The sequence below is a fragment of the Salvelinus sp. IW2-2015 genome, linkage group LG32 (assembly GCF_002910315.2).
Source record: "Salvelinus sp. IW2-2015 linkage group LG32, ASM291031v2, whole genome shotgun sequence".
NCBI lineage: Eukaryota > Metazoa > Chordata > Actinopteri > Salmoniformes > Salmonidae > Salvelinus > Salvelinus sp. IW2-2015.
This window is the reverse complement of record NC_036871.1, coordinates 24422776-24437086: the sequence shown is the minus strand read 5'-3', so window position 1 is coordinate 24437086 and position 14311 is coordinate 24422776. Positions and strand designations below refer to the sequence as shown.

The window sequence follows — 14311 nt, the reverse complement described above, 5'->3', positions numbered from 1 at the left end:
CCTCCTCTCTCTCCTTTCCTCTCTTTCTCCTTTCCTCTCTCTTACCCCCTCTCTCCTCCTTTTCTGCTCTCTCCTTTCCCTTTTCTCTCTCTACCCCCTCTTCTCCTCTTTTCCTCCTCTTCTCTCTTCCTTCTCTCTCTTACCCCTCTCTCACTTCTTTCCTCTCTTCTCCCTTTCCTTCCTCTCTTCTACCCCCTCTCGCTCCTCCTTTTCCTCTCTTCTCCTTCCTTTTCTCTCTCTACCTCTCTCTCCTCCTTTCCTCTTCCCCTTCCTTTCTCTCTCTACTCCCTCCTCTCTCCTTTCTGCTCTTTCTCCCTTTCCTTCTCTCTCTACCCCCCTCTCTCCTCCTTTCCTCTCTTCTTCCCTTTCCTTCTCTCTTCTACCCCCTCTCTCCTCCTTTCTTCTTCTCCCTTCCTTCTCTCTCACCTCCTCCTCTCTCTTCACCTTTCCTCTTTCTCCCCTTCCTTGTCTCTCTAGCCCCTCCTCTCTCTCCTTTCTGCTCTCTCCCTTCCTCTCTCGTCTACCCCCTCTTCTCCTCCTTTTGCTCTTCTCCCTTCCTTCTCTCTCCACCCTCCTCTCTCCTCCTTTCTGCTTTCTCCTTCCTTCTCTCCTACCCCCCTCTCTCCTCCTTTCTGCTCTTCTCCCTTCCTTTCTCTCTCTACCCCCCTTCTCATCCTTTCCTCTCTTCTCCTTCCTTCTTCTCTTCTACCCCCCTCTCCTCCTTTCCTCTCTTCTCCCTTCCTTCTCTCTCTACCCCCCTCTCTCCTCCTTTTCTGGCTCTTCTCCCTTCCTTCTCTCTCTACCCCCTCTCTCCTCTTTCTGCTCTTCTCCCTTCCTTCTCTCTCTTACCCCCTCTCTCCTCCTTTCTGCTCTTCTCCCTTCCTTCTCTCTCTACCCCCCTCTCTCATCCTTTCTGCTCTTCTCCCTTCCTTCTCTCTCTACCCCCCTCTCTCCTCCTTTCTGCTCTTCTCCCTTCCTTCTCTCTCTACCCCCCTCTCTCCTCCTTCTGCTCTTCTCCCTTCCTTCTCTCTCTACCCCCCTCTCTCCTCCTTTCTGCTCTTCTCCCTTCCTTCTCTCTCTACCCCCTCTCTCCTCCTTTCTGCTCTTCTCCTTCCTTCTCTCTCTACCCCCCTCTCGCCTCCTTTCTGCTCTTCTTTCTTCCTTCTCTCTCTACCCCCTCTCTCCTCCTTTCTGCTCTTCTCTCTTCCTTCTCTCTCTACTCCCCTCTCTCCTCCTTTCCTCTCTTCTCCCGTCCTTCTCTCTCCACCCCCCCTCTCTCCTCCTTTCTGCTCTTCTCCCTTCCTTCTCTCTCCACCCCTCCTCTTCTCCTCCTTTCTGCTCTTCTCCCTTCCTTCTCTCTCCACCCTCTTTCTCATCCTTTCTGCTCTTCTCCCTTCCTTCTCTCTCCACCCCTCCTCTCTCATCCTTTCCTCTCTTCTCCCTTCCTTCTCTTCTCCACCCCTCCTCTCTCATCCTTTCCTCTCTTCTCCCTTCCTTCTCTCTCCACCCCTCCTCTCTCATCCTTCCTCTCTTCTTCCCTTGCTTCTCTCTTCTCTCTCTACCCCCTCTCTCTCATTTCCTCTCTTCTCCCTTCCTTCTCTCTCTACCCTTCTCTCTCTACCCCCTCTCTCTCCTCATTTCCTCTCTTCTCCCTCCTTTCCTCTCTTTCTACCTTCCTATGTCACAGTGCTGTGAGGGACTCGAGTGGCCGCTCTGATGTGCGTGATGCCATGGACGCCATTAAGGCCTACAAGAACATCACAGATGCAGTCAACGCTGCAGAGAAGGCAGCCAAGGAGGCCAAGGATGCAGCTGACAAGGCCCTAAAGGTCACTTCACAGTCCAGCCACTAGACCCTTATCACAGAGATAATGAATCCTCAGCACCTCAACTTTTAGCTGATGTGGCTTTGGTTTACCTTCTGTTTTAACAATATTCTTAAACTTCTGTTATTATTTTGCAATATAGGATGTGAAGAAAGAGGACCTGACAAAGAGAGCTAAGAATCTGAAAGACAGCGGGAATGACCTACTGAGGGAAGCAGGGGATGCAGAACAAGATCTCAAAGGTATGTTGCTATAAGTTGTAATATAGTTTTTAGAGTTGGCAGGGAGCCAACCAAATATATGTGGCTTAAACTACTTCGAACTAAACTCTGGTTTGACTCCACAGAGGCCTCTGATCACCTCACAGCCCAGAAGAAACACCTGAAGGACGCAGAGAAGAAGAAGAAAGCATTGGAGAAGGACCTCATGGACGCTCAGGCAGAGCTGAACAACATCATGAGAGGTAAACCGGCTCAGATAGTAGGAGGAAGTCTGATAGATCAGCTCAAATTATAGAGAATTACTGATCAATGGAGGAATACACCCCTCTTCTCCTTCCCTCATTCCCTCTCTTCTCTCCTCCCGACAGATGACATAGGAGACATGTTGGACGGGGCGAAGAGCAAGGCAGCATCAGCCAATGATACGGCTAGCACCACCATGGACAGACTGAATGCCATCAGAGAGGAAGTGGATAAGATCAACGTCATGCCCTCCGACTCCAACCTCAGCAGCGTCATGGATGATGTGAACAAGTCAGGTGAGGGATCACTCCACTAACATACGTCTGCATAGGATGGAGGGAATATACACCCGTAGACAGGGCTTCCTTGTAAAAAGAGATTTATATCCTGTATCAATGGGACTCACCTGGAAAATAAAGGTTGAATTAATACTACTTGTCTTATTTGCTGATATTACCATGCATGTACAGTACTGTATGTACAGCGATGTTTGTCCACTCTTTGCCTGTTTTGTGTGTTTTGTACAGGTGTAAAATGGTTAAAAGGTCTAACTACACTCTCCCTCTCTCTCTTTCTCTCTCCATGTCTCTCTCTCTCTATATATATATCTCCCTCTCCCCCTTCCATCTCTCTCCATCCACAGTGAAGAATCTGTTGAACACAATCCCGTCTCTGCAGGATAAGATCTCAGAGGTGGAAGAGCTCAGCTCTCAGCTGTCCCCCGTCACCAACATCTCAGAGAACATCAAGAGGATCAAGGAGCTGATCGAGCAGTCTAGAGACGCAGCCAACAGGGTAAGAACGGAACACACACACACCCACACACACCCTGGGTCCACACCCCACCAGATATTGCCCATTGTGTATTACCTATTCCCCTTCCACTGGCCAGACAGTATACAGTTGAAAGGATTGCAGGTCTAGGTCTTGACAGAGCCCTTTGGTGAATATGTACCATCATTTGTTGGACAGTTGTTATTCCCATAAAGGAAAACAATGATTTAACTTTACACTGCTGATCCCTTTAACCATGTACAACTTCTCTCCTCATCTCCTCCCCCTGTCTCTCCAGATTGTGGTCCCTATGAAGTTCAGTGGTGAGGGCCATGTGGAGATGCGTCCCCCCAGGGACATGGAGGACCTGAAGGCATACACTACCCTGTCCCTGTCCTTGCAGAGACCAGTGAATCCTGACATCGGCAGAGGGGATGGAACACGCAGACGCAGACAGGACAGCACCACCACAGACAAGGGAGACATGTTCGTACTGTACCTCGGCAACAAAGACGTGAGTGGACTGGACAGCACTTGGGTTGCAAAGGGAGGGTATATTATCTAAAACTTTCAAAGTTTACAAGTAAACTACCAGAATGTTGGTATCTTTCAAGGATTTTATGTAATCTATCATCTGTTGGCCCTTTTGGGTATTTCAGATTATCACAGGTGTCTGTAATTATCTCTGGCCCTCTGTGTGGGATTATCATATGAAAATATACAAAATAATCATTTAAAATCATTTAAAAATAGAATTACAATGCTGTAAAATATTATCCTAAATATAAACCATTAACTTAGTGAATACCATTGGTGTTTAATATGAGTGTTTCAGCATGAAATATTATATATTTTTTTAACTTTGATTTATTTGACTATGTCAATATGTATTTGAAGTCAATGTTTGGTCCTCAAACTGGTGGCAGTTGTGAAAAAATAAATAGTTGGAAGAGTTTTTTCATTCATTCTGCTATTTTCTCTTGGACCATATGGTCCATCTAATAGAAACTCATTGACAGTGTGGACACATGCCTTTTTTCAAGGTTGTTCAAGTATATATTATACCAAARTTACGATAGATTGCCATAGATTTTCAGTTAATTACCAGAATTACTGAAGGTTCTGGTAACTTTGGTAAATTACCAGCAGCTTTGTTGCCCTAGACAAGACACAACCTGGCCCTTGTAGTCCCTTGTTCTCCTAGTGAAAAAAACTGGATGGTATAGATTTGGCAATTTGCTTTATGGTCATAAAACTCTCTCTGGCACATCAGTCGCCATCCTCCTAATATATTTGAGTCATTTAGCAGACACTTCTCATTCTTTTTCATACTGCTCCCGCGTGGGAACCCTGGTGTTGCACCGTGCTCTACCAACTGAGCCACACTGGATCCTGTTATATAGGATCATTTGTATACTTCTCTATTGAAATAATGGCACCGTATACATTTGACAGTTTGCTTGTTGTTGGAAATGCTCCCACTGACGGTCCTCACCTCTCTTTTCCACAGTCATCTAAAGACTACATTGGCATGGCCCTGAGGAAGAACGTGCTGTTCTGTGTGTACAAGCTGAGCGGAGAAGAGTATGAGATCAAGACAGACTACATCACTAGGTCTCCCTCTGAGCCTGCATTCTTTGACAAGGTGGACCTGCACAGGTAAAACCATACCTTCGTCCGTCTCAAGTCTTAGGAATTGGAAATGGAAATGTTATTTGAGTGAGTAACCCTGCTCTAACGTTGACCTTTTTTACAATCTCTTAGAATTTATCAAGATGCACAGGTGATCCTCACCAAACTGTTCACATCTAATGACCCAGACCCTCCTCAGACCAGCAGTAAGCAGGGAGAGCTGACCAGGAACCTTCTAAACCTGAACCATAGTGACGTGGTCTTCTATGTCGGGGGCTATCCCTCCAACTTCACTGTAAGCACCCCAAAACATTGACTGGAAATGAACATTTCAGTTCCTAGGTGACATTACTATTCCTGATTATTGAAACATTCTCAGTCTTATTATACCTGAATATGCTTTGCTTCTATAGCCTCCAGCCTCCCTCAACTACCCAAACTATAAAGGATGCATCGAGCTGTCCACCTTCAACGACAGATTCATCAGTCTGTACAACTTTAAGAAGGCTGTCAAGATCAACCTGGAGACTCCATGCAAGAGGTTGGTTTAGAGCTACTGAAAGCCTAATGAGTTTTTGACGGGAGATAATGCTTCTGGATCAGAGGACAACAAAGACTAAAGGTCCCATACTCAAAATGCCTTTAGAGTCCTTGTTATACAGTCAATCTAACCTGTCAGTCACTTGACTGCTAAACGTCTTAAGTGGTTAGACTATTTACACTGGACGTGTAACCTTTTCACAGTGTGACATGCTCTATTCATTTCAATGAAACCTGGGCTGTAGCAGCACGGCTCCGTGAGAGGCTGGCACTGCTCAGCGTAAAAGTAGGCTGCAGTTCTATTTTCGCGCCAGAGAACACTTGATGAAGTGGCTCGTGCTCTGCTCGCGCACATCCAGTGTAGCATCTAAAAACGTATAGTTTTCCTCACACCCCAGGTAGTTATGAGTGTTTACATCTTCTAACCTTAACCCTATTCTGATTGAATCCCCCTGTGCCCAGGTATATGCAGCCAGTGGTGTTTGACTACTTCGAGGGGACTGGCTATGCCAAGGTGTCCACCCAAGGTGTCATGGCGTCCACCCTCCTCCTGACCCAGACCATCTCCACTCGCTCAGAGAATGGGCTTCTCCTCTACATTGGAAATGAGGTAGGCTACTTATTCTTTCTACCGGGAAACATTTGGTGTGGTAAAGTTGATTACACTTGAATAGCTGTTGATATTCTGTACTGTTGTCAGTCTGTCCACTGGCTGTGTTTAACATTGCTTGTTTTCTTCTTTTCGTAGTACAACTACTACTGTGTGACGTTTGAGAGAGGCTACGTTGTCATCCACAGTAACCTGCTCAGAGAACCAGCACGAAGCACCACCAAAGTCTTCCCGGTGGTGAGGCAGTTGGCGCTAGATGGGTGGAATAATTTGTCTGTTTGATCTTATTGATATTTGGTTAATTGTAGAATTTGCATTGTTTTGCTTAAATGGTTCCCCCTGATTTTTCCTTCTCTTTAGGATGCAGATTCGGCAGAAGTGTTGATCATCATGGAGTCTAAAGGAAGCCAAGAGATGAAGATCCGTGTAGCAGGAAATGAGGTGGTCAAGACTAATGTCCAGTACACCCCTGGAGACTACACAGACTACTACATCGGTGGCCTACCACAAGCCCTGAGAGAAAGGTGAGTGCTTTTCATCCACTTACTAGGAACATTATTATTATGTTTGGCCCATGTTTGGTATTCCATTTTGATGATCAAACTCTGCCCATATTACATGGATGTTGAGTAAGTTTTAAATCGTTAWTGGTAGTACACGGTTTCCCTAAGCCTACACCATACCAGAGGAGTCTAAATAAAATTGTGTTTTGTGTGTTCTCGCTCACAGACACCACATCACCGCCCAGCCACTGAAGGGCTGCATGAAGAACGTCAAGCTCAACAGCAAGTACCCCACCTTCCAGGAAAAAGTGGGCATCCGCCGGGGCTGTCCCAAGGACTCCCTGGTAAGTCTTCACCTTTCACTAAAGTTTTCAAACGTGGTCAACACAGTAAGTCAGCGTTTCGGGTCAATTTGAATTGAAGGTAGCTAATTCAGGAAGTCATTTGTCTGTAATTTGTCTGATTTGAATTGAAACTTCAAAAATGTTAAAACCTTTGAAATAAATAGATTTTACTTTTAAGTTTATTGATAAGTCATTGAAAATCGACTGCCTTTTTTCAATTATTGAATTCTCACATAAAATCAATACCATGGAATTATATTTTTATTCATACCACTAGGATATTTACTTACTGGAAACTGTAACTGATACTGTCAGGAAGCCATTTCTGTGTGCCAGTACCGTGTATTTTGATGCTACCAAGATGCTGTAACTGACTCCAGTCCACTGTTAGTAACAGCATGATAATGTCTCTGTGTTCCAGGCATCTCGTAAAGCAGAGTTCAACGTGGGCAGTTCTCTGTCAGCTACTCTTGAAGGCTTCAGCCTGGCCAATGATACCACAGTCTCACTGGGATTCAAGAGCTCTGAGAAAGAGGGTCTTCTACTGCAGAACACCGAGTCGGTTAGTAGACAACAACACCTCTTTTTCTCTGTCTCTCTCTGACTCTCTATCTCCCTCCCTCTTCCTTCCTTTAACAGTTGCTTTAACAGTTTAGCTTTAGGATACAGCAAATGTAAGTGGACTGACTTTGAAATAATCGTTATCCCCACCTGGTCTCCGACAGAGCATTGGTGCCATCGAACTTGCCTTGGTTGACGGCTACGTGGTTCTGACATTCAAAGACGAAGTTTGGAAATCTTTGAAATCAAGCAAGCAGTACCAGGATGGCAAATGGCATTACCTGACTGCCACCAGGAGAGTGTCTCCTCAAAGGTAGAACATCAAACAGTCAAGATAGATCGATAGAAGTTTATGAAACCCACATGTTCTGAAACAAAAGGGAAATGTTAAATGTATCCAGTTCCATGATGGATTGGTGAAGATTGAGACTTACTATATGATTGTTGTGACAGTACCGTACACACTCGCTATACCGATTGGTAACCACAGACACATATACTGTAAGTACCATATATGTGAATGCACGTCCCGTGTTGCCCTACAGTATCGAGCTCCGGATAGATGAGGATGATTTGGGAGGGCAGATAACCTCAGGTTCCTTCAGTTCAAACCCAGACTCTGTGTTCCTGGGGAAAGACACCTTCAAAGGCTGCATCTCCAACCTCTACCTGAGAAGGTAAACTCACTTCACTGTGTATTATTACAATGTCTAACATTAGTAACAACACAGCAGTAGTAATAGTTGTTATATACATGTAGTTATCATCATGGCTGTCGTCGTAGTTTTATTTATTCAACCTTTATTGAAGCAGGGAGTCATATTGAGACCCTTATGCAAATGAACTTTGCAGAATACAAAAAATACACATCGAATATGAAATGCAAGAAATAAATAATAACATACCAAAGCATAACGTAACTAGTAGAAGTTTATTTTTGCAGGAAGGTTTCATGGTAGTTTTAATGTTGACATTAAACATTCATAGTTCACGTTTCATAGTGCACTGATGTGCTGATATTAGATACTATCCTGGTTGTATGACCTCCTGAAAGTTGCTGTGTGTGTTGTGTTGCAGGCCTGCCTCTCTGTACAGAGCAGAGGACCTGAGTCAGTTCAGCTCTACAGGAGATGTGCTGCTGGATATGTGTAGTGCTGACAGACCTCCACAACTGATGCTCGACCGCAACACCTCCAGGAAGGTGAGAAAGAACAGTGAACTCAGCTCGCCACATTAACAACGATTAACTTACAATAATGATCTACTTAACTGATGACGACCTTTATTACCAAATAACTGGTGAGACCGTCAGGAAAGCGTTATGTTTTTTTGTATGTTTTGTGTTTGTCACACCAATCACAATTGTATTTATTTTTCCTTGTCCTAATGTTGGAACGAGACAATCCAAGTTTCCAATAACACTGTACTATGATTACCTACTGTAGCAACAAGCCAGTCGTTGGTGTCAGTTATCACTTCAGCATCTATCCCATGCTTCACATGCATGTTGCGTTGATGTGCTGTTCACAGTGTTTTGTGCTGCTTTGTTTCCAGAGATGAAGAGAAGGACGACCTGCCAACTAATGAGGATGAATTGATATTGACATGAGAAATATGAGCATCTCACACAATGTTTGCACAAGCCCATTGCTATTGTACTTGACTGATAAAAAAAGTACTGCATGGACATCCACATCATCATGACTACTATTATTAAATACAAAACTAACTATTAAAAACAATTATTTAATGAGCATTGTTTCGCTTTTGATTTGTACACTGTTCTATCTTAAGCATGTTTCATGACAATAAACCACTTTTCTGACCAGTGATTAACAAGCATCTATTAACCCACTCATTCACTATCATCATCAGTCCATCTGGTAACAACCAGCCTGATGTTAGGTCATTGCCCTGCCCTCACTCCTTTTCTGCTCTCCCTATTAACAATGACTAGGACCAATGAACTAATGAATGATCTATGGTCTATACGGAAATACTATCATCATAGGATATAATATCATAATATTATTATACTGTGGAATGACTGAGGGTGTATTATTGGAACATTGCACTAGGAATGAACAGTATTAGTTATGGTCTGTGAATACCTGGAATGTATACGGGAACATTACACGGAGTATTGGGTAAAGCAGTGCACCATTGTTATGCATAAGCAGTGTTAGAGTTTGTGTGTGCATCACTGTCATGCATCTCTTACTGTATGCCAGAGGAGGCTGGTGTGGGGAGGATGGCTCAATAATGTCTGGAATTGAGTGAATGAAATGTTATCAAACACATGGAAACCAGGTGTTTGATGTGTTTGAGACCATTCAATTAATTCTGTTCCAGCCATTACTATGAGCCTGTCCTCTCCATTTAAAGTGCCACCAGCCACCACTGACTGATGTATGCTCTCAAGCATTTTTACCTGAGCACCTTGGCCTCTGTCTATCCAAATGATTTGATCTTCTAAGTCTCCAACAATAAATCAACCACTAAGCTCACTTATCTCTTTCTTTGTGAGCACCTGTCAATCAATGTCACTCTAAACACCTCAGCTCTTTTGATTAAAATGCATTAATAGACCAACTCTTCCCAATGAAAACATGCAATGACTAACAGATTGGCACAACTGTATGCTAGGATTACAATTACCCCCATGAATAATATAATATCCATACAGTTTTGGTGGAGTATTTAAAATGGTGCCAAGCGTGAGTGTCCTATTTGGTTGTTTATAAGCTATTTCTTCATATGCATTTTTATTAATGCAAATACAGTACACGCAAGCAGATCTTATAATGATTATGTGTATACTAAGAGCATATACATGCACACACATGTTCATAGGCAATTATGATGAGGCCCAAAGAATGTATGCCATATCAAAAGCTACACATACTGGCTCCTGCCCTCATTCCTTCCCTTCACACCATACCTAAATCATCATGTCGTTTTTGTGGAGGAAACATGACTTGTGACACATCTCACACATCTTAGAAATGAGAAATGGGGGGCATTCAGCAGTTGAAACAATAACAAAGGGGACTCCCCGCCCCTATTTTGGTATCAAACTGAAGGATGGGGCTGAAGAAATGTAACCACTCAAATTCATAGACAGACCTATTAATGCAAGGACTGACCATCCATGATATCAGCATTATAGTTTTAACCATGTGAGGCTATATAGTGTTTGTTTACATTTACTTTATTTAGAAAGCTTATATTTTGGGTTCTGGTGGGGTACGAGAGTTGAACTAAGCACATGAGGCATTTATTTGTTAAATTCTTTAGTAATCAGTGGGTACATATCATGAATTCATAAATAAATAAAAAATGGAAGAAGCAATTGCAGATTGCACCTTTAAATATGCATTTGAACATGTAGATATCAAATGATGAAAGAAATCAATATTGTAGAGATACAGATCGTGATTCAGGTTTCAGTAAAGAGATACTGATCATGGGGAAAGTGTGATGGAATATATGCAAGCCTATCAACAGATTACTACTCAAAGCAGCGTTCACCCCCAAATGGGAGACATCTTTAACAGTTTCTAACTCCCAGAGGCCTACAGTAGATAACAAGGAGGACTGAGGAATGAGAATGGGCTCATACATGTTTTCTGTGGAACACTGAGGCTCCTTGTTCAGTTAGTTGACCTTGTTCAGTTGGTTGACATTAAGGTTTCATTGAGCACAGTGTCATATTCACCAAAGCTAAGCTCTTTATCCTCCAAAATCTGTCTTTGCATTTCAGAACCACATTTCCATTGACTAAGGCAAATCCTACCCCAGTGCTTTGTTGGAGGTTAATCGCATACACATATTTAAGCCATTGTCTCTAATATTGAGTTCCCGTTTCTCTGTGCCTATGTGTGTTCTGTATAGGATGGTGTTATTGAGGTGTCAGATGACAGTCTCTATGTGTGTGCACACCCTGCCCTGGTCGAACATGCTTACCACATTGGGGGCACTATGAGTAGCCTGAGCTATAGCCTCACTCCCCAGGCACTCCAGCCCAGGTGAGTAGACACACTCACACACGCTCACACATTCTCTCTCTCTCTCTCTCGTTCCTTACTTCCTTCCTTCCTTCCTGAATCCTGTCTCTTTTCTCCACCAGACCTAATTTCTCCCTGGACGTGAGGACCAAGTCTGCCACAGGCCTGTTGTTCTATGCAGCCACCAGAGGGGGGAGCTCTCACGTGGCTCTCTACCTGTCCAAGGGTAGGATCAGACTGTCAGTAGACAAGAGTAGGAAGATCTTCAACAGGGAGAAGTACAACGATGGAAAGTGGCACTCGGTCAGTGGGTTAAAATCTAAGACGATCTGCACTCAGTAATGTTGTTTCACATCATACATTCACAAACAGTTGTTTGCAGTAGTTGTTTCATGAGAGAAAACTTACCAAATCACTCTGTGGCACTATAATCAGTCAGTGACAGGGATGTACATTGATTTGTCCTCTGTGGTGACCTCACCTCTGCAGGTAACATTCAGCCTAGAGAAGAAGAAGTTCCGGTTGGTAGTGGATGGTCTCAGGGCTCAGGATGGAAAGCTGACCAGTGATGAGTCCACCTCCATGGAATTGATCTCTCCTCTTTACATGGGAAGTGTTCCTGATTCCTTGAACAAAGAACTGAAGGTAGCCAACACATATAACCAATACACACACACACGCACGCACGCACGCACGCACGCACGCACGCACCGCACGCACGCGCGCACACACACACACACACACACACACACACACACAGCACACACACACACACACACAACACACACACACACACACACACACACACACACACACACACACACACACACACACACACACACACACACACACACATGGACACCAGTGGAGGTGGGAGAGTAGGAGGACAAGCTCATTGTAATGGCTGGAATGGTATAAAAGGAACCGAGTCAAATGTGGTTTCCATTTGTTTGATACCATTCCATTGATTCCATTCCAGCCATTACAATGAGCCTGTCCTCCTACAGCTCCTCCCACCAGCCTCCACTGATGGACACACACAGGCACACACAGACACAGACACAAACACACATACAGTATACACTCACACCCCCAAAATTGTATTGTATTTTCTCTTTACTTTCAGTGGAAGCGCCTCCCAAAGCAACGTGTGATTGGCTGTGTGCGTAACTTCAAGATGAATGGCACTCCCATGCCAGAACCAACCACCAATCATGGTGCTGGTCCCTGCTTTGACGGACAGGCACAGAGTGGGGCCTACTTCTCAGGAAGAGGGGCATATGTCATTATCAGTGAGTAGAAAACAAAATATTGAGATTGGTAATATGGTGTAGGATAATCTCCATTAACCCAGAAGTAAAATCTTGCATAATTTGGTCAGCTGCGTGATTAACTTCTGTGTTCATACGTGTTAGAGATTTAGTTCTGGCAACAAAGGAAGTCTCCACCCTCGCAAAAGTAAAATCTCAGCCAAAGCCCCCCCCCCTCCGATTCGTATGGGCACACGCGCCAAGCACTCGAGGCGAAGCAGTTCAAGCTCTGCCTTCGCCCAATTCTGATATGTCTAAATAACCAGTGACGAAAACCCCACAACCAGAACTACTGCAGCTCGTTATCTCACACATCCCATTCAGTCCCGTCAGATTTTTCAGTCTACACGCTGAGTCTGCCCACGGGAGATGAGAATCACAACAATGATGAGGCTGATGATGATGATGTCTGTTCCAGATGATTCCTTTGTGGTGGGCTCCAGCTTTGAGGTGGTGTTTGACATCCGTCCCAGGAGTCTGACTGGTGTTCTGCTCCATGCGGGGGACTCCAGCAGGCCTCGCCGTGGGCCCAACACTGGACACCACCTCAGCCTCTACATGCACAGAGGCGAGGTGAGCCTGCCCTGCACTGGGCTGTCTGGACTGGGCCAGTCACAGCCTTGAAATTGTTTCCTTGACACATGATTCYTTGAACTATTTTGACCCCTCAAGTGCTAGATTTGACCTTTCAAGCTGACCTTTCAGACCTCTCAAGGGTTACATTTGACTTTCAAATCATTTAAAACATGATTCTAGTTCAGGCTGATTTTAGGCTGWGTTTCCTTGCAGACACTGGTGCCTGAGCAGCCATAAGTCTGTTGTGCAGTGTTGTGATGCACGTGTGTTTCTCCAGGTGGTGGCACGGGTGAACAATGGAGGAGGTGAATTCAACGTGTCCGTCCGGCCCAAGCAGCCCTTGTGTGACGGAATGTTCCACAGAGTTGCAGGTACAACTTTAGTTATAACATTTTTTAACGTGCCTCTATCCAACTAGCTAGCTACAAATTCTTAGTAATAAGTATATTTAATATGTAATAAGTGACGCCCATGGGTAATGGGTGTGTGTGTGTGTTTCTTACTTCAGTGATCAAGAGGAACAATGTTGTGGAGATGCATGTGGACACCGAGGGTGACCACAAAATAGGACCGTCCTCCTCGTCCTCTACTCTAACCAAAGACCCTCTATATGTAGGCGGCATTCCAGGTAGGTACTCTGGAGGAGAGAACCCTGGATTTACAACTATGTTCAAACTCTTTCAGACCTGTAGTCCACTGTAATGAAGCCCCTCTTGTATTTTACACAAATAATAACCTTTACATCCTATAGGACGGTGAATGATAGATCAGAGATAGAATCAAAGATATAGTCACACTGAATTTAGACTCCATCACTATTTTGCCTCTTGAATACAGTACTGTATCTGACTCTTCCTTGTGCAGAGACGTCCATGCACCTGACCCTCCCTGTCACAGGGTCCTTCGAGGGCTGCATCCAGAACATGAAGATCAACGAGGACCCGGTTTCCTTTGAGAAGCACTCTGGGGTGTTCGGTCCAGTCAACCTCAGAGAGTGTCCTGCTGAGTAGAGTCTAGTCCATGACCACATCCTGGGACGTTCATTGTCTACTGGCCGCCACGTGCAATCTAATCTAAAAACAGAGAATATGTGTGTGTGTGTGTGTGTGTGTGTGTGTGTGTGTGTGTGTGTGTGTGTGTGTGTGTGTGTGTGTGTGTGTGTGT

The 14311-nt window shown here is 44.4% G+C and overlaps 1 protein-coding gene across 1 annotated transcript in view; it reads left to right on the top strand.

The window, feature by feature from the left end:
- The window catches only part of si:ch211-241e1.3 (laminin subunit alpha-3), a 77945-nt gene extending 63640 nt beyond the window's left edge, over positions 1-14305 (top strand). The window contains 25 exon segments of the mRNA XM_070436622.1: positions 1688-1829; positions 1969-2068; positions 2173-2289; positions 2416-2586; positions 2934-3085; positions 3363-3578; positions 4575-4723; positions 4829-4991; positions 5110-5237; positions 5699-5846; positions 5985-6083; positions 6207-6370; positions 6576-6693; positions 7115-7255; positions 7419-7567; positions 7800-7931; positions 8332-8455; positions 11149-11282; positions 11384-11564; positions 11751-11906; positions 12388-12553; positions 12990-13144; positions 13425-13518; positions 13656-13775; positions 14012-14305. Coding sequence (XP_070292723.1) covers positions 1688-1829; positions 1969-2068; positions 2173-2289; positions 2416-2586; positions 2934-3085; positions 3363-3578; positions 4575-4723; positions 4829-4991; positions 5110-5237; positions 5699-5846; positions 5985-6083; positions 6207-6370; positions 6576-6693; positions 7115-7255; positions 7419-7567; positions 7800-7931; positions 8332-8455; positions 11149-11282; positions 11384-11564; positions 11751-11906; positions 12388-12553; positions 12990-13144; positions 13425-13518; positions 13656-13775; positions 14012-14157 — 3565 coding nt within the window. The 3' untranslated portion in view covers positions 14158-14305.
- Positions 14306-14311: the final 6 nt, after the last annotated feature.